Raw genomic sequence first — 20535 nt, forward strand, 5'->3', positions numbered from 1 at the left:
TCAGTTGCTAATCACACTTGTACAAGACTTGAGTGCTAGAACATAAACGTCAGTCATGATATTTTCAGGGCACTCAAATCCAGCTGAATGCATACAAACGCACAAAAAATCCCCAAGTACTAGAAAACATCTAATTGTTCATACTTACATCAGTACAACTTCATGCTGTAGCAGCACAAAGTCATTCCCAGCATTCAAACAAGCATTGTTACTCCCCCCCAAAAAAGTAATTTTTTCCATGTTGGGCTTACTTTAGATTTTTTCATGGCTCCTCACAGCTGGAGTAATTCAAACAAGAAAAGCCACCAGTCTGACTACCAAATGGAAGGAGCAGCTATACCTGCCTATCAGATCTGCATCTGCTAAGTAGCAAAGAAGGGGGAAAAAAAAACATCCTACACAACCACAAATGCAGTACTCAAAATTAATAGCTGCTAATATAACTCCTGGACTCTATCAGATCTTACCTCAATTTCACTATTCGAAAGTACTTGAAGGTAATCATGAAAAGAAGCAGCCAGATGGTTAGGGTTGTTTTTTTGTTTTGTTTTGTTTTTCCTCCATCCTTGCTTTGTTTTTGTTCAGTTTCTTAGGAAAAAAGTCCCAGAAGACACTGCTTTTCAGGAACACTCAATTCTCACTAAGCTTTTAAAAAGTGCATTATCTATGCTCAAATAATAAGATTCATTAGTGAGTATTAACCCCGCTTAGTTAATTATACCATACAAAAAAATGTCATTTAAAAGGTTAGGAAAACAAGTATTTAACAAGTCTTAAGATGCTACTAAGGTTAAATGAAATCTCTAGATCAATGCACGTTTGTGTACAGATTGTGTACACGTAGGCAGCTCCTTCCAAGAGTGGAGCTTACCAACAAAAACATTACAAGTGCACAGCTTTAAATGAAGTTACATCGAAATACAACAGCCATCTTTCTTGCACACATGGCTCAGAGAGCAATAAAGCAGAATAAATATACATCATGTCTGGCAAACATATGTCATGCAGATTACTTTTGCTATTATGAAATGACTGGTTTCAGCTTTCACATTATTGTTTCATTCATGGTGGGAGCAAAGCACCCCCACCTCACTAAGTAGTCAAACTGTTTGTACTCAGATCATGTTGTAGGCCCTCTGCATAAATGCACAATTTCTCAAGTGCACATTCTTACCATTTGTCTGCTTCACATCAATGCTTTACTAAGGGCTTTGAGCTGCTGAAACTTCAGACAATTCTGTCACTGCTCTCCTACATGCAACTATGTCGTGTGATGTGATAACGTTAAATGCTCAAAATAAAACTGTCATTCTTTTGCCCAGAAAGATCAGCAGCCAGGGCAAATGAGGCACAGTGTATTTCTAGTTAAATGTGATGAGGGCTGACAACATTGATTTGTCTGCATTACATAATTCACCTACCAAATTTTTCCACACAACAATTGAGGTTCCTCTGGTCCATGATCTTTCTTTTCACCTCTGTGCAAAGCTTCAACTTCAGTTTATAGCAACTTAAGTATGAATGTGTTAAAATGAAAGCGAAACAATAAGCATCAGTTCAGCTTAAGCTGAACTAAACACCAAGGTAAAGCCAGATTTTAAGAGCTGCACAGCTTCCTCTCCCATACATTTCCAGAAGTAGTTTGCACAAGACCAGACAGGATACAGTCAGAACTGGACCACCTATAAAAGTAACAGGTCTCCATCTAAGTGGTCTTAACACCAAGACACAGTCCAGCAAAACTAAGCTACCCCAGCTTATTCCTCATTTTGCTTCCCTGGACTGTAGTCACAAATACCCCTATGAAGGTCACTTTGATACCATTCCAGATTTTCCCAATCACAGAACAGGCTTAAGTAGCAATGAGAAGCAGCGAGACTCAGAATCCAACGACAATCAACGTGATCTCCATTCTACAGACCAGAATACCCGTTTGACAGGAGTGTCCTATGTCTCTCAGCTGAAAGGGGACGTAGGGAGGAATCCTCCAAATCAGTCTTCCTATCTGTGCTCACCCCTGAGTGACAGAGGCTAATGAAGAGGTGTAACAGTGGAAGCCACAACACATGAAGTCTGGAAGCTGAATTCAAACAGCTGAATTGTGCCAGCACAGGCTGCCCAGAGAGGTTGTGGATGCCCCATCCCTGGAGGTGTTCAAGGCCAGGTTGGATGGGGCCCTGGGCAGCCTCGTCTAGTATTAAATGGGGAGGTTGGTGGCCTTGCATGTGGCAGGAGGGTTGGAGATGCACGATCCTTGAGGTCCCTTCCAACCTGGACCATTCTGTGATTCTGTAAAAGCTGGAAGGCTAGCAGGCAGAGACTTAAGTTATTACTGTCTCTTGTTCCACCAGCCAGAACAACTAACAGTGGTCCTGTAAGTTACTCCACATTTAGATCTTTCTCTAAAAATATAGTGGATAAGGAACTTGGGAGCAGTTTGATGGAAATCAATAGAGTAGCAAATTTTCTCTTGCCTTCACTTTTCAACTTCATATAGGTGAATTGACAGACATCAGCATAATGTGATTGAAGCAACGTCTATGATACATGAAAAGTGGTTTAACATACACAAAAAAATAGGACAGTATAACAAAATAGCAAGTGACTCAGGCAGTGGCAATAACTTCAGCTACAAACACACAGAAGAACCAGAAAGACAGAGACATTTACAGCCAAAATTTTTCCTCTTCTGAGTAGAACTTAATATCACCTTCGTACCCTGATTAGACAACAGCTGTAAGATGGGAGGTGTTTCCAAGACAGTTATCACCACAATTTCAACAGTTTAATTTGCATTAAGGGAGAAAGAATAAGAGAAAGAAGAAATCCCAAGAAATTGCTTGGAACCAATAATCTGCTCTTTTGGGCCCTCCAAAACCACAACTCTTCTTGACATTGACTCAGGATACAGAAAACACAAGGAATGCCACATTTACAGTTCCTTGTAGGCAGCTAGCTCATTAAGGTATTTCTTGAGACAAAAGGAAGCCACCGCTACTGAGAGCGCAGGTAAAATCTTTCAGCAGACATGGTGCCCAGATATGGCTCAGACATCACAACCAGGAAGAAATTGTGTCTTATTTTCAAATTGAAATGGTAGGGAATATCCAAAGCCAGAGTCACACAAATCGTTGCCATTGTGAGTGAACAACTGAGTCTGTCTTCAAGAGCGAGGGATGAGGTGGTTCTCTGCTTCTTACAGTGTCTGTGCTGTCAGCAAGATCCCATTAGAACCTTCTTACTCATAATCTTCCACACGCTTGCTAATGTAACTGATCCCGTTTGTACAGAAAGCAAAGAAAATAAACAAAAAAGGGGAAAAAAAAACCTTATCTCACACACTAATGAGCTAAACAAAATCTATACCACATCCACATTTTACAGGTTCATTTTTCTGAAAGCTTTTTAAGATTAAAGTTCCTCCAAGCCAGGGCAGTCATTCACATTACAAGGTCCACAACGATCACCATTTCCAACAGCAAAAAAGAGGATATGGCAAGGAAAAATAAAAGAGGAAAGAAACTGAATATAATGGAGCCCTTCTTCCCACACAAAATTTCTGTTAAGAAAGCCCTGAAGTATTCTGCTGAACAGCAACTGAATCACTCTCTAAGCTCATCCAGTCACACAATATTTAACACAATGCACCTGGACAGAAGTAAGCAAGCATGAGGAAGCCATGGCCAACATAACCTGGCCAGAAAAGCTCCACGTTGTATCTTCCCCTTCTAGTGTGGGAAAGGAATTCTATAGGCTGCCATACACATAAATGAGCAAACATGATCATACTTATTTCCTCAGTTTTACAATTCTTGTTTCAAAAAAAAAAAAAAAAACACACCCTTTGTCATTTAACATGAAGTACATTTAACAAAAATCCATTTAAATCCTACTCTCCATAAGCCACGTAAATCACCATTTACCAATATATTCACAAGATGGTTTACAAGTGAAAGAAGGGTGGACAGCAAGGAGAGGGAGATAATTGTCTGCCTCTACTTCACCCCCCATGAGGTCCCTTCTGGACCCCATCCAGGTCTGGGGCCAACAGCACAAGAAAGATGTGGAGCTGCTGTGTCCAGAGGAGGGACACACAAATGATCACAGCACTGGAGCACCTCTCCCTCAGCTTAGGGAGGTGGGCTGGTTCAGTTTATAGAAGAAAAGGGGATCTAGGGAGATCTCATTTTAGCCTTCCAGTACTTAAAAAGAAATTACAAAACAAGAAGGAGATCAGCATTTTACACAGTCTGCTAGTGATAGAACAAGGAATAATGGTTTTAAACTAAAAGAGGGGAGATTTAGATTAGCTAATAGGAAGAAATTCTTTACTCAGAAGCAGTGAGGCACTGGCACAGGCTGCCCAGAGAAGCTACAGATGTTCCATCCCTGGAGGTGCTCAAGGCCAGGCTGGATGGGGCCCTGGGCAGCCTGAGCTGGTGACTGGCAACCCCCCCATGCAGGGAGTTGGAACCCACTGATCCTTAAGGTCCCCTACAATCCAAGTCATGCTATGAGTGTATAGCATGCATAACTACTTAATGTACCAATTGGAAATTACTAAGAACAAAGAGGAGTGAAAGAGGGACAATTACCAAAGAGATATCACAAATTACTCAAAAGATTGTTACTAAGTATCTATGAAGAAAACAGTATATATGAAAAACTGAACACTTGATACAATATGATTTCAGAGACTACTTTCAGTTCACATTGAACCAGGCCTGTTCCTTGATTCATAAAAAGAATTTCTTCAGATGTTTTTACCAAAGTCATGTAGAAGCCAGGGAACAGCACAAGTAGATGTAGCAATACACAAATACATATAGACTCGCCCTAGCTCTAAGCTTGAAAATAAAGCCAAGAAACAATGCCAGTCCATGGAGTCAAAGAAAATGCCAATCCTTTCTACCTATTTACAGGTAACCTGAACTCAAATCCATACAATTTTAAAAATAAAATCCAGAACGTTTTAATTTCTAATGCTAGAAATTCATTAACTTGGTAACAACAGTTTGATATTATAAAGCAAGAAAAAGTGATTGGCTGTATAAGCAAGATACAACTTAAAGGTCCTGTTTATTTAGTTCTTGTTAAAGAACAGCAAAAAAAATACACGCAAGATGCACGCTTGTGTTGTCAGACAGAACTAAACAAGAGGGCAGACACAGAGAGTGGGATGTAATAGAAGGCTCCTGTTGTGCTGCTGAGACATAGCTGTTGGAAACAAGATCTGCTGTGCCTCAGGAGTGCAAACACTGGAGATCCAAGGTTTACTGTGATCTATCTGTTGCCAGCAGAGCTTCCCCAAGATTCCCAAGCAAAGTGCAATTACAAGAACAAAGCTCTACAGTGGCCCTCACAAAACACAACCCCCTGCCACCCTTCCCTAAAGACAAGTTGTATCATTTGGCTGTTTTAAGTCTTACATGCAGAAATCTTCCATATATAAACAGTCTACAAAATTCATTTCTTTGCAGCCTGATGAAAGAATTCCCATCAAAACCCCAGAAATAGATAACAATGTGATTAATTCCTTCAATGTCTGATGAAGGCAGCTCTTCAGGTCACAGTTCAGGTCTTCTGGGGTTTTTGTTTGTTTGTTTGTTTTTGTTTTGTTTTGTTGTTGTTGTTGTTTTTCTTCTGCGGGAAAAATTGGCTGAACCTGTACACTCAAACCCTCCCAGAATTCACAGCACTGGGGCTGCAGAGATACAGTCTGGCCCATAGCTGAGCAAGTAGCAAGAAAAGTGATTTCAGGAATGGAAAAACATCAGTTCCCATAAGTCATTGATGCTTTCTGTTTTCATTCACTTTTCCCAATCACCTCTAAAAGATGCCAATAATGTCCTCAACTCATGAAAATCAGGTTGTTCCTGAAAGCAAAGCAGAAGATGATCAAATTGCAACAAAAAGCAATCTTTTGGGAGCAGAATTCAGGATTACCAAAAGAGATGGCTGAAGACCACGTAGTGGGACATCTGGACATTCACCTTCACAGTTTTCAAAATGGCAGGATTTTTATTCAATTCATTAGCTTTACTGCATCTTTCTCAAAGCTTTTGCATTGATGGGATGATTTCCAACTGGAATGGAACTGTTAAAGCTTAAATTACTTTAAAAAAACTCTATAGATGTGGTCACAGAAAACAAATGGTAAATTGCTACATATTTAGAGTATAATAATTTATGCCACATTTTGCAGAGTTTAGTTACATGTGTCTACTGAAAAAGATAAAATGAATCCAATTCAGAAGGTGAACTCCGCACACAAAAAACTGAAGTATAATAAACATCTTGTGGATTCAGTGTTTGTCAGTACACCTCTTTACACATGTAAATCTTACGTGCCCACACAATGCTAAGTAAATGTTCATTTTTATGTATTTGCATTCCCAGACATTTCAATTCTCAGAGCACCCACAGAAGGTGCAGCCCTGACACCAATCTGACCCCAGCCTCCCCCCACCCCCCCCAAGATCTGGTATCTTTTCTAGCTCTCAGCTGGCTGCCAGCCCAGAACAGCCTTCCTGAGTTACAGGTTGCATGATTCCCATTAACCTTTGCTTCAGCAGCTTACATAAGCTTGTCCTAAAAATAATAATTATCTAAGTTGAAACAGCAGTGAAAAATTGGCAATGGAGCAAGGAGGCAGCTTTGAAAACAATGCAAGAAATAAGGCAATTCCCATATGCACCTTGAACCTCCAATCCTGTTACTGCGTACTGTAAGTTACCCACAGAACCCATATTTACTGCAAAGCTTTAATCTCTGAATTTTGGTTTACAAGCTTCTGTGTCTCTTTTACTCCTCTCTTCATGCTGCAACCTATATAATCAAATACAGAACCTTCAGGGTATGCCCTCAAGTTTGAAAACTTGCCAGCCAAAAACATAAGCATCCAAAGATATAGATAGATAGATATGTGTTTGGTTTTTTTTACACTTAATGTAACCAGAAATTTCATTATCAGTCCGAACATGAGATCTACCCATAAGGAAGTCCCTTTGAAGATGGAGACAAAACCCTTTCTGCTTTCTCCCAGGTAGCAAATAATCACAAACTCTCCCATCATTTGAAGCAAATGGAAAGAAAAAAAAACCAAAACCATCACAGCATCAGAGCCATAGAATCATTAAGGTTGGAAAAGACTACTTAGATTATCTAGTTCAACAGTCAACCCATCACCACCATGCCCACTAACCACATCCCTAAACAAAGCATCATAGGGAGACTCAAAGATTGCAGAGCATTCCTTATCCCTTTTTTCCTCTCCCTATGTGCACTGTCCTACAAAAAGAAGGAATCTGACCTGTCACGTTATTCCAGAGATCAAAAGATAGCCAACATTAACACTGAAGTCCTCTTTGGGTCACAAACAGATGCTTTTCTTCTCAAAACTGAAAATCCACCAATTCTCACCTTTGTAGACCAGTCCTCAACTAACACTTACACATGAATATATATAAAAGGCAAATTAGTATATAAAAGTGCAAGTGTGCATAAAAATTAATACACAACATCCTTATACAACTCAGAAAATCAACAGCTTGCCCCACCAGATTATGCCCCATGACATCTTACTGGCCAAATTCACATAGCAGGAAACAGCACTAATTCTGCTCTTCCACCTAAACAAGCCAAATTCAGAACATATATTTGATGACTTGCCTGTAAATATACACTCCAGCATTCCATTTCTTCAGTCCTGAAAGTAAGTGCCTAACCTTGCTGTGTGTGGTGTTGCTTTAGCAGAAGTAGCCAGATGATCCTTAGAAGCAGCACTGCTGTTTTATCACTAACCACTAAGACAACGACACATACCACCCCTTAGGTATGGCCACTATTCAATAGATCTTAAAAAGCAGAAGGAAAATAAGAAAGGGGTTTTGTTGTTATTCTTTTTCATAGGGATAACAGCAATACGAGCATTTTGACTTAGTTTTAAACAAACAGGCTCCAGAACACCAAAACTCAATAAACTCAGATGACTGCAACAAGATCTCAAAACTATTCACTGTTCAAAATGTCATTTCCCAACCGCAGTTCTCTTTGGCAGAACACTCTATAGCAGCTAAAAGGACAAAAGAGTCCTCATAAAACAGATGCCTTATTGGTATAGCAGATAAGGTGCAAAAAATTAAAAAAAAAAAAATCAGGATTTGTACTCAGGGGGCTGCTGAAAATTTCAAGGCAAAGATGTATGCTTTCCAGTAGCAGGAAGGCTGCAGAGCCTCGATTCAAAAGAAATCTGGAAAGGCCCTCTAGTGGGCTGACACCGCACTGCTTGGTACCAGAAAGCAGCGCCCATACACCTCACCTGGCTGCAGCTCCATCCACTGCACCACTCACAGCAAGGCTGGAGAGCTTTGCTTACTGACTGAAAAAAGCCCAAGTGCAATTAGAGCACGAAGCCTTCTTCTAGCCTCTGATTAGAAATATTCCATCAGACTGTTCTCAGCCTTTGGATGCATTTTCATTTGCTTCAGAAAAACAGAAGAAGAGCTTATTTTACCACGTAGGTCATTAGCCCATGAGACCAGTGCTTTCATGCAGACTAAAAGATGTCAGGTCAAGGGAGGTCTGCAGGAGCACAAACTCAGAAGCACATTTAGAATAAGGATTCCAGACATTATTCAGGCTATGTTAAGGGGTCTGAAGTATGTTCTCCCGAGACTTTTTAGCCACTGGCAGTTTTAGATAGGAAGCAGATAGATCATTCTAACTGCATTCTTAATGCAAATTCCTTCTGGGAGAGAGTTTGGAATTCTTTATGTGAGCTCAAGTAGAGCACCATTCCATGTGCTGTCACATGAAAAATAGCCCAGAGAATATATTCTGAACACTTTAACAAAACAGGGCACCTTAAGAAGGCCTATTAACAAGATCTCAGAGTTAAAAAGGAAATCACTTGTTTTGAAGTGAGTTGGATTCACCTTTCAGTCTTTAAAAGTCTTTTCTTGCTGTTTTTAGGCCTCCAACTCACATCAGTTCTATATTTTTCCAAATTCCCTACTTTGGAACCTTCAGCATTACAAGCTACAACTTAACTCTCTTATAAATAACTTTTGTGATAGCTTCTCTTTCAGCTGCTACATTCAAAGTGTCTGTCAATTGGAGAAGGACCACAAATTAAAGTAGACATTGTTAAACAGATATGCAAAGAGCTGATCATTCTTCAAAACATTATCAAATACATGGCATTGGTGTTCCTTGTGCCATAACAAACCATTTTACAGAGCAGTCACCTGTAAAGAGAAACTTACACTCGGAGTCCAAAGTCAGAAGAATGCATGTGGTCTGTACTTCACTTAAGAAGCAGTAACAGTGCTGCCATAATAGAAATGCACACCTTGAAAGTCACATATATAAGCATTCATGCAGGAAATAATGAATAAACTAAAGACACGAGCAAGCACATATCTTATCATCAGAGACCAAAAAACAAGCAGAGTCCCTTCATCTTTTCGGACCAACCATCACTGACCAGGACCATTTCACAGAACAACAGTACAACAGAAAAAGTCCAAAAGAGACCTCTATGATTAAAAAGAACTGGATCTGAATAGGATCAGTTAAGGGTGATGATGAACAACACCACACACTACGAAAATGCTCCTTAAACTCCTTGAGTCAAGCAATTCCTATCTCAGGAATTAACTTCTTGAAACTGACCTATTTTATGATAGACATAACAGAAGAGAGAGTTTACCAGACTCTAAGGAGCTAGGAAGGAAGGAGGGACTGGAAACAGAACATTCACCACAGTTGCTGAATGAGATAGAACAAAACATATTAAAAGAGATATATGCATTTGAGAGATTTCAGAAAAAGTTGAAATCGTTTATAAGGGCATAGCAGGGAAGAAACAGATAAAAAGTTTTTTTAAAAAAAGCTTTTTGTGTATTTTAAGTCACAATTAAAAGTTTTGGCAATAGTTTGAAAGAAAAAACAAAGCAAGTCTTTTGAAACAGGATGATCTACATAATAGGGAGAACTTTTAATATTAAAGAAGAGAATGTTTAAGAAATGTTCCTTCTTGTCTGATAAATAAGTTGATAACTTACTTAGACTTGCTGTAAAAGTATTAATCCACAGCACCCACTACAACAGCCATTGTTCCTCCAGATGGTTGTTTTTACCATCACATTGAACCATTTCAGTGCTCTGTGGTTGTGCAGGCGAGCACTGCTCACCTGGCACATAAAGATCCAAGAGTCATTTTGAAATGGCAACATTTGTGAATTTACAAATGAACATTTAAACATCAAAAGTAATGTTTTTATGTAGTGTTTTCAGTTGCAATTCATCTTTATTTCATCCCTTAATTTCTACCTCTGTGTATATAATTTGCATAGTACACTACAGTAGAAAGAGTAATACATACTCTAAAATAGTAAGTACACTTAGAATAGGGGTGCACGAGCAAAAAGTTTTGCTGCTTTGTGTTGGTTTTTTTTTCTTACTGATAGCAATTTGTGATCAAAGTCGTTTGGAGAGCACTGGTTTATGCAACTTCAGCAGCAGCAAACTGGAGTAGCATTTCCTCTTTTGCTAAGATGCAGTAATAATAACGGAGGGAGAATGACACACAGGGAGAAGCATTCAATTGGGCTGCATTTTCAGTTACTTAGAGAACTGCAAGTTTATCCGTAAGCAATTAATGATTTTTTCAGCAAGTTAAGTGCTTAGCTCACACTACATCTGGCAGTTGAGCAACCTTTGGAAGTCCCATAAGGTTCTGATTTGTGTCTGGATGCTGCCAAAGGCCATTCAAAACCTTATTCCAAATAATTTAAGACTCAGGTCCGTTGACTTCCAAAGAGATTTAAAATTCTAAATACAGCAATAACTTACAGCACTACACCACTTGGCCAGTTCTGATGCAGACATCAAGTCAGCCTATTTCAATCCCTTTCAAACATTTACCAAAAAAAAAAAAAAGTACCTCTGCTAGTCAGTCAGCAGAATTCTACCCTCCCCATCTTAAAACCACCTACTAGAATATTCCCTTCAGTTCTGTAATGACCATGGATAAATAAGTGAAATACTGGAGTTTCTAAAACCTCAGGGAAGTTTTATTTCATGGATATACATTATTATAAGGAATAATGAAGCCAGGCAAACCACATTGACAAGACCTCCTGTTTAAAAAATAGGCTGTCCTGACTAATGTCATTTCTTCCACCATTTCTATTCCAGTGAGAGTGACATTAATTATCAAGAATCATGCATTTTGAGAGAAATTCCCACTCCGCCTGAAATGTTTCCAAGCAGTACATTGCATTGACTCCAGCTAAGAAATTTTCAGTATGCATCCTCTGAAAAAAAAAAAAATCAGTGTTCAGAGCTTTCAAACAGCTGAGAGGGCAGGCAGAGCAATGCCTTTAACGTGGCATTTCTCTCACGTACTTTGATGTCAAACAACGAACGCCATGAAACAGAATGATTAACCAATTTGTTTTTCCAGTCATGCATCACATCTCTTCAAGTCCTACCACCAAGAGTTCACAGTACACTGTAATTAAAACAGGCACTTCTCTCACAGAGCAAGGACATCACTGTGTGACCATTTCATTATTTACAGCACCAATTTAATACCACACTTCAGCACACTGTGACGTTTGAGCACACAGTGACCAAGGAGACTAAGCACTCCTTGAACCAGTATCCATAACTACAGAATCCAGTAATAACAACAGATCTGTGGTCCCTCTGCAGGTTTTTAATGAACTGGTTGTATCCTGACAGACCAGATCCTCTTAAATCTCCGACACAATTCTAGGAAAAATGTAGCCATCTACTCTTCATTTCCTTACCTGGCAGTCTGCACAAGCTAAAACAAACATACGTAACCCCTGCAAATCTCATTCTGGTTGTTCTTTTTGTTTTATAAAATAATAATCCTTTTGATTATCTTAATTGTCATACCTCAGTACAGATAGAAATAAACTGCACATACTAGTCACATATAACAGCAAAACAGTTTCAGATGCTTTACCTTTCTCTTCTACCTTTGTATTTCACAACAGAGAAGCAATGCAAATGCATTTTAATGACCTTCATCAGATCAATCATTATTTTACACATGGATGTCATTAGTACACAGCCTTCCTTATCTATTCCTAGGAAAGAATCTGACCCTACAAGTCTTCTGCATGCAGCAATATTCCGCATTTTCTATTCCCAGGAAGGTACAGCTGAACAGGTTCAACAAAATCATTTCATCTTATGGTAATGCTTTTTGAACTAATGAGGTCTCTTTTTACTTATCTTTTCTAAACACTTTCCAAGTTTGACCATAAAAGCAAGGCACTCTAAACCAGCTCAGGTTGGTTCTCTTCTGAACACATTATTTTATTCTTTTTTAAGCACCCTACTACAAAAGAGCAAGAGCAGCACCAAAGGTACGCTCAGTCTTAAAGTATAAAAAGATTAGCACAACTGTGCTCTGGTGGATCTTTAGATCCTCAGCTAAGACTCAGGTATGAGCCATTCCCTGGTTACTTATGACCCTCTCCATGTTTTTCAGGCAGACGCTTGTTCAGGATTACCTTCTCCCTCTCCCTCATTCCTGCGTTCAGTTAATGTTAGTAAAATCACAGTTTGCATGTAGTGTAGGCTATTTACAGATCTGCTGCCGCATCTGGCTGCTTTTTACACATCCTACCTGTCTGTGCCACCAAGTGAGTCCAACCACTCCAAACTGCTCCAATCTTTTCATGTGAGAAAAACTGAGTGTCGATCTTCTTCGGCTCAACAAGAAATATCTCTTTGCTCACCAGCTGCCCATGTTTGTTGCTACCCCAGACATAGAGGTGTCCTTCACCTGCAGTTGATAAAGAAGTAAGATAAGCTGAAAGTGACACAGAACAACACAAGATGCATCACTTGCCTCAGCTCAGTGATTTTGGGGAAAGGAGAGTGTCTTTACGACATGCACACACACTGTAATCGTAGTATCAGAAATGTTTGCCAGGGTTTTAACAACAAAATGTGTTTTCCAAGGGCTACACTGACTTCCCGAGACAAACAGAGTTTTGGGGTCAAACCACCCAGACCTCATTTCTACTCTGAGTTTCTCAAAGATGGCTGAAACACCTCTACAGCAAAATTTTATAAGAGAACTAAGTAAAGTAGTAAACATCTTAGAGAAAAAGCTTAAAGTATCTTGAGGTTGTTCACTGAGCACACCCTCTCTGCCCACTCTGTCCTCGCAGGCCAGCTTTTACTTTCAGCCCAAAGCTTAGACTCAGCTCAGTAAATAACCTGAAGAGCAGCAGATAACGCAACTCCCCTCAAGCACTTGGGAAGCTTGAACAGTCTTCCCAGTCTCTCTACAGGAGCTACAGCTCCCAGCTCCACTTGTAGCTCTGCTGCTGAATTCAGCTTGAGCATATTCAGTAAATCCTCAAAAGCAGGGATGGTCTAATGCTCCCTACCCCACCCTACTCAGTCACTTCCTAAAGGAATATGACACACAGCTAAGAACAGATAGGTAAAGCAGGTACTACCCATCACAAAGCAAAATCAAAGTATTATCATGTCTGAAAGCACTACTACACAACTGCTAAGAGACTTGTGTAATTGTCTTCCCCCACTCCCTTTGCAGAAGCAGCATTTATGCAAGTACACACTCCAGGATTCCACCCACAGGGATAATTATATTTACAGAAGCATGCATTTGCTTCATGTGGTTCCCCAATACCAGTTGGAGATGCTCAGGGCCTAACAGCCAATTGACAGTAACGAGGTAAGTGTTCAGATGAGTCCTGCAGATACTATTTATCATTAATCCAATCTTTTTAGTACAAGATGATTCAGCTCAGGTTCTAGACCTCCATGTTAAAAAAACATAACCCATAATAAGCAGAACGCGATCTGTGTCAGGCCTCCTGAAGTCAGTTCATTCTGCACAAGCTACAGAAGTCACACACACACACAAAGCACACGTTCACAGGCCAAGAAAGTCTGGAGATTGAAATGTGTAACACAAAGTTTTGCTCAGACCCCCCTGCCTCCTTTATTTATTGATAAAAAGAAAAAATAATGCTTGCAACAATACACTTCAACCCTTCTATCAAAAGCCTCCAGATGACTGGTGTTTAGTGTCCTACCAGCAGGTGGCTCGTGGGACAGAGCCCAAGAAAACTGCATTGCTCAGCAGAAAATCCCTAGAAAAAAATCCGCAGTGATGCTCACTTAATTAATACTACACTCAACAGTAACTTAAATAAATAGGAATCCTTAGAAGCTAATACAGGAGGAAGGGCAGCAATACTAGCACATTATTGAAAGCTTTGACATCTACTTTATTAGATGTGGTTGCCCTGTTGCCAAATAGATTGCTCTCAAAAAAAAAGCATGAAACAATGATTTGCTCACTCTAAACACACAGAAAGTGCTAATTAGCTAAAGCAGATTCTATTTGTCCTGCCAGTTCTTCACTAATCACATACAGACATTGCATCTCAGAACTCAGTGTAATTCACATCTAATGTTTCCCCATACAACTCCAGCTCTCTGCATAAGCAAGCTCTGCAGCACTCCATTTGATGATGGCAGAGGTACCAGATGGCTGCATATTTGCTAAGAACTCCTTCTTAAATTTGGTAAAGATTTGTTTTCATATGGTTCAATATATTTCCCACATTTCAGTACCGTAAGTTTACAGATGAAAAGCTATTCTCTTTCCCCATCTCTTGATCTGCCAAGAAATAAAAATAAACAACTTTTCTTACACTTGCATTACCAGATACTTAAGACCCAGAGAAGGAGCACTGCCTAAGGAACAAATGGCCCAAGTTATGAAGGTGCCTAAGTGATAAAGCAACTTCCCACTACTTTTAATATGCTTGGAGCTCTTACGCCACCTCACACAGGTGTATGTGCATGCTGTTACTGCAGAGCCACCAAAGACCTCATGCCCTTGCACAGCACAGCCAACCTTCTGAGTTGCAGGAGGTGGACAGCCACAGCAGCCTTTCACAACAATGCTCCCTAACACTCCTTCCCATCGGCAAAGGGTTGCACTCAGGCCAGTGCTCACCCATTCAGCCACCTGATGCAGCACTGCTGCTGCAGAGATCTATGCAACCAAGTGCTTTCACAAATCCCTGCAGTTTCTAACCACTAAGAGCACAGATCCTTGCTTATTTCTAAGGGCTGTGTCATAACCCAACCCCGTGAATAAAATACAAAAAACTCAGAGAATTTAACAAGCGAACCCAGGTCTTATTAAGATGGAAGTTCCCAGAATCCAAAACCACTACAGGATGGCTAACCAGCATTATGCCACAACACATTGATCAGCCAAGCCAAAGCTGACAGACACTTCCAAAGCACAGGACCCCCTTATATGTTGAGACAAGGACTTCTATGCCTACACCTAAGGCCTACCTGTAAGAGACACACAGTGGTAGGAGCCTGCAGCAACTCTCTTCACCTTCACATCTTCCAGGCCTAAGGAAAAATTAGTCTTATAAAATTGTACAGAAGATGTAATTTTGTGCACAGACATGAATCAGTGTATGATTGTATGATAACAATGAATTTAATAATGAAAACCCCTGCATCTGGGTCACAGATGCTAAAAGACTCCGTATCATTTTTCCCTGTAGATTATAAACTTGTAACGCCCATTCTGTTTCAGATGCTCCATATTTATAATACCAAGCAGCTTCATAAAAAGAAACATTACATATCACTGCAAAATATACTTCAGCTCCATCACCTTGACAAAGAAGTCAGACTCCAGGATTACCTTCTATTTCACAGGGCTCCTTTGCAGTCCAGAACAGAGGGAGGGTTTTCCCCTGGTGCGCACGCTTTGCCCGAGACGCCATGCCAGTTCCCCACTGAAACACCAAACCACTCTCTTCCCAGAGTGAACACACATAGATTAAAACACAATAACCACCAATAAAATCACTTAACTCAAGTGAATAATTAATTAGTTTTAAAAGCACATTCATTTTCACCGATTCGAATTACGCTTTGCATGCTCTTTGTGCCAAAATCAGACTTTACCAGGGCTATCCTTCTAGACAACAACTACATTCTCATTGCACAAGTATAAATAGAAGCTAAAACTCACTTTTTTTTTTTTTTTGCCCTCCAACTAAACCATTAAAACACTAGGCATTAAAAGTACTCTTCATTTGTTCCAGAAATGAGAAAACAATAACATATTTACCTGTAGCAGCAAGGGCATGTCTCAGTCCTGCAGCAATACCCACTACTTTCTCTTTGAGGGACTGCTCGAGTAAAGAAAAAAGAAAAAAAATGTTTTCTTATTTTTGCCTCTAAAAGCAGAATATACTGAACACACTTGTGGGGCACAGTGAAAACAGCTCTTGATTCCAGCCTGCACATCACAATGCATACCAACGTATTACTGTTTGTTTTTAGAAGATGTTCCTACTAATTTTTGTCAGCCATGCTTCACTTCAATCCAAGCACTTAAAAGGACACAAAGCAAAAGAAAATATTTCAGATGAATGAATGGTTGTACAATCAATGAATATACAGATGTTATAGTATAGCGGAGACCTTGGCTACATAGTTATTACACCAAAGCAGAAAACAGAAAAGATAGGGATGCTTACCCATATCCTAGGCTCGCTTAGGAAACTCCAGTGGAGTGGATCTCCAGAAGAGAACCTTCTCCGTTGGTAGTCAGCTCTTAAATGGGTCTAGGAGCAGTGGAGCCAAGCTCCACCCCTTCCAGCAGCACAGGTGAATTGCCTTCACTTGTGCTCCCATGGCTGACTCATTGCTCACCTCAGGTGATCAATCAGAGGTTCAGGCCGTGATTCAGCAGTTCCCATACAATGGTCCACACTGTCACTGCCACCATTTCTAAGGCACCACACTGGGTTGACGTTCTGTACCCTTGTTGTTTCCTGGGAGCATGAGGTGAGGTAACCCCTATTCACTAGAAGACTACCAGCTGTCCTTCCTTCCCTACATTAACCAGACTTTCACCAAATCTAAAACACACAACAGAGGAGTGGCTGGCATAGGTCACGAGGCTACAATTCCTGTCTGAGAGTCCTTTCTGCTCTCATGTTATCACTTGTGTTACACAGAGAGTTTATCAGGATGTAAAAGCATTTCATTAGCATTCTTCAAATAAGAAGCTACAGTGTAAATTAGGGATTAATTAGAATTCGTGTGAGAAATTTATTTACACTGTTAGGCTTACAGCCAACACTAAAGAAGCTGCTTTTTTTTTTTTTTTTTTATATGGAAGTCTCAGTTCTTACTACTTAAAGCATTTTAAAGCAAACAGTTTGAGGCTACAATACAGTTGAAGGTAGTGGACAAGAGAGAAACTGTTAGCTAACTCTCTGTCCTCTTTCCTTGGAAGCTGCTATTGATTGTTAAATACCAGAAGTTAAACAAGAAATGAGTCCATGCACTTTTCTGTTCCTCCACAAGAAAAAAGTAAAAATTATCTTCTTCTCAAAAGCAGTAAAACTCAAGTGTTTTAGTTTTACTACTTCTCATTTTCCTGCAGCTACATACTTTCCCATTCTCCAATTATTTTGAGAATAACTAAGCTTGGTTTTATCTAAAGGATTTTATGTCCAGTAATAACATCACAGTACTCAATGCTCAGGAATAAAGCATCAAAAGAACTGACAGAACTAATTTTGTTGAACTTTGACACAGAGTTGTTTTTTTCAAGGAGGGATTATTGACGGCCTATTTTGTTCTATGTGGTACCCTTCAAATTGGGAATCACAAATGTTGAATGAGGTACAGCAAAGGTAGGAACAGCCTGCAAGTGTATAACCTATCCAGTCTCTTACAGACTCGAGGTAAAGCTGCAGCTGAAGTAAACTTGTGTGGTTTCGCTAGCTTTAGCATCACTTTACAAAACCTGAACAGACTCATTCTGCAGATGTGTTAAATGAAACATCCTCAGCTCTAAGGACAAAGACAACTTTCTGTTGTAAGTGGGCAGCTCCCTCACACTACAAAAGAAAGCAACTGTAGCACTTCATTTCTGGGTCAAAGACCACCACTGGTTGTCTACTCTGTAAATTTACTTCATCATATGGACTCCTTTAAAACAGTTGAAGAGCCAAACTTAAAAGCTCACTCAGGTCACCAGACCCTTGTCATTGCTGTAAGCAACATACTGCACAGAGCTATAGAGCAGTTCCTTTTAAATCTTTACCTCGATCTTTTGTGGAATCAAGCACGGACCTGAAATTTGAGGAACTCCTAGTTGCCCAAAAGCATTGGACCCACAGGACAGAACAAAACCAGCTCCTGCAAAAGAAAGTGTTAGAGAGCGATCAGTGTAACTTTGAGCAAAAGCAAAGTATTGTAACATTACAATAGGCAAAAACACAGTGAAATAAATGAAAAAAAAAAAAAAAAAAAAAGATCTAACATCTCCTCTTCTCAGGTCTCTGAAGCCACAGACTTCTGATTTTACACGTAATGTTCAGTTAAGGTCTGAAGCTCACACACAATAGCTTTCAAGCAGCTTAAAACCTGTGAGTGCACAAGCAACAGCAGTGTGAACTGTCAGCGTGCTCTCCACATCCCCATATTCCCCCAACTCCTACAAAGACGGTCTTACCTCCCAATATGATTGTAAAATCCCAACCACAGGCCACTTCTTGCACGCAGAAGCCAGACAGGGCAGCGCACAGTGTAAAACAGAGTACATTTTCTGTGTGATTCAATCCCAACTGCCCCTCTTTGTTATGGCCACAAACAAAGAGCTCTCCAGCACCTGGAATAATTAAAAAAAAAAAAAAAAAAATCACGCACAATTCACAAAGAAGCACATATGCAATGAGATACTGCAACAAAGACAGTAATCGTGTGTCATTTAACACACTGAATTGCATAGAGACAGCTACTTCTGATGCACCAGAAACATCTTTGAGTAAGCACAGCTGTCAAAAGCCAAGGACAGCTTATATAGCAAAACAAGAACCTGTTTTCAGAAGAATTTCATACCATTCACGCATGCTCATATCCCTTTGTTCCCATAATTAACTATGGCATATAGCAGAACCTTCTGAATACCAGATGCTATTTTCTGTTCCTTATCTTAAAACTTCTTCAGATTGAATAACATCCCATTTGACTCCTTCCCCTCCTCATCCTCAACAGAGGACAAGTAACGGTTTTGTATTAAAAGCTGTTCTGTCAAACGGGTTTAGAATTAGCCTCACAAAGTCATTAAACAGACACAGAAGATGAGTAAACAAAGGAATTTCTCCAAAGCATTAAGTTATAGGCCCAGGGGGAACCTGTTTTACAACTAAGAATTGATACTTGCTCAGACACAGAAGTCACATATAGGTGGCAGCACCGCACCAGAAAGGAAAGGCACTTTCTCCTGGCTGTTCAAGTCACACGCTCCTTGCAAGAGCAATGTTTTTACCAGTGATAACTGCAGAATGTCCTCCTCCTCCAGTGATGCTCCTGATGTCTTGACATTTGCAGGAAACATCTTTCAGTGACTGAGGTACCAGCACATCCTCTTTATGACCAAGGCCAAGTTGTCCATAGCTGTTTGCACCCTTCAAAGGCACACAGACAAATAAGATGTGAGAAAAAAAGAGTTAACCACAAGAGATGCACTTAGCTCTCCTCCTGCAAGCCACCGGGTTCATCAGGGACATGGCACGGCTTAACCTGACACTATCTGCTCCCAAAAATCCCCCGAAGGACAATCTTCACTCTTACAGCCATCACACAGGCGCTCAGAACTACAGAGCTGGGCCGTCCCAGATCTGCGGCCTCTAAGGCCACCCTTCCATCCTACAGAACATCGCTGTTCTATACAGGAATATGCTTGCTAAGGCTAACTGCAGGCTAACACCTGGCAAGGCTGAATGCCTCCTTACCAAGCAGGGCCACCTGTTTGATGCTAACAGCGTTCATGCTAGCAAAACACACCAAAATAAGGTGAGAATGACATCCTGCATTGTCCAGGAACCTAAAGCAACAAAACAGAAGCACTTATCCATCATTAAGTGATTCTTCTACCTTATGGTGGACAAAACAAGAACGTGCCCGCATGCTTTTACACACGTGGCACGGCGGTGACGCCCCAGGGAGCTTCTCAGCCACTTTACGGTCTCCGAGATGACCGCAGACCAAGAGCCCGAGCAGCGCGCCGCACTGCCGCAGCTGGAGGCTCCCAGGTGGGATCAAGCCCACCTCGCCCGCTGCCCCGAGCTCCTCGAAGGACTTGCTCCGACCCCAGGCAGGAGCACGGGGCTGCTCTCGGCGCTGGCTTGCGTGCAGACAGCTAACTCTCCTCAGAAGGTCCGACACGCGCGGACTCCGCACGCCCTCAGGACGAGGCACGGAACGGCAGCAGCCGCCCGCAGCACCGCGCGCTGCTCGCCTCAGAAGCAGCAAACCAGCGGGCCGCGAGCTACGCGGACACCGGCTGTCAGAGCCCGTCTGTTTACCCGCCCTACTGCTCTAGAAGGCTCGTAAAGCCCGCCCTCACGCTGCTCGTGCCAAAGGCCGGGCAGACCCGCAAGACGCAGC

General features: G+C 40.8%; 1 protein-coding gene across 6 annotated transcripts in view; it reads right to left on the reverse strand.

Moving 5' to 3' along the window:
- TPH1 (tryptophan hydroxylase 1) overlaps positions 1–20535 on the reverse strand; it is a 282192-nt gene that overhangs the window by 237419 nt on the left and 24238 nt on the right. For 5 of the 6 annotated variants that reach the window (XM_090140548.1, XM_090140539.1, XM_090140540.1 and 2 more), the window contains 7 exons: positions 19415–19553; positions 18599–18754; positions 18188–18282; positions 16196–16256; positions 15764–15877; positions 15400–15462; positions 12671–12829 (listed from right to left, as the gene is read on the reverse strand). In XM_090140548.1, coding sequence (XP_089996674.1) covers positions 12671–12829; positions 15400–15462; positions 15764–15877; positions 16196–16256; positions 18188–18282; positions 18599–18754; positions 19415–19553 — 787 coding nt within the window. Of the gene's footprint in view, positions 1–12670; positions 12830–15399; positions 15463–15763; positions 15878–16195; positions 16257–18187; positions 18283–18598; positions 18755–19414; positions 19554–20022; positions 20459–20535 lie in introns of those variants that run through there. The other variant, XM_090140547.1, reaches the window with a different exon arrangement.

The sequence above is a fragment of the Phasianus colchicus genome, chromosome 5 (assembly GCF_987193195.1).
Source record: "Phasianus colchicus chromosome 5, bPhaCol1.hap1.1, whole genome shotgun sequence".
In the NCBI taxonomy this organism is placed as follows: Eukaryota; Metazoa; Chordata; class Aves; order Galliformes; family Phasianidae; genus Phasianus; species Phasianus colchicus.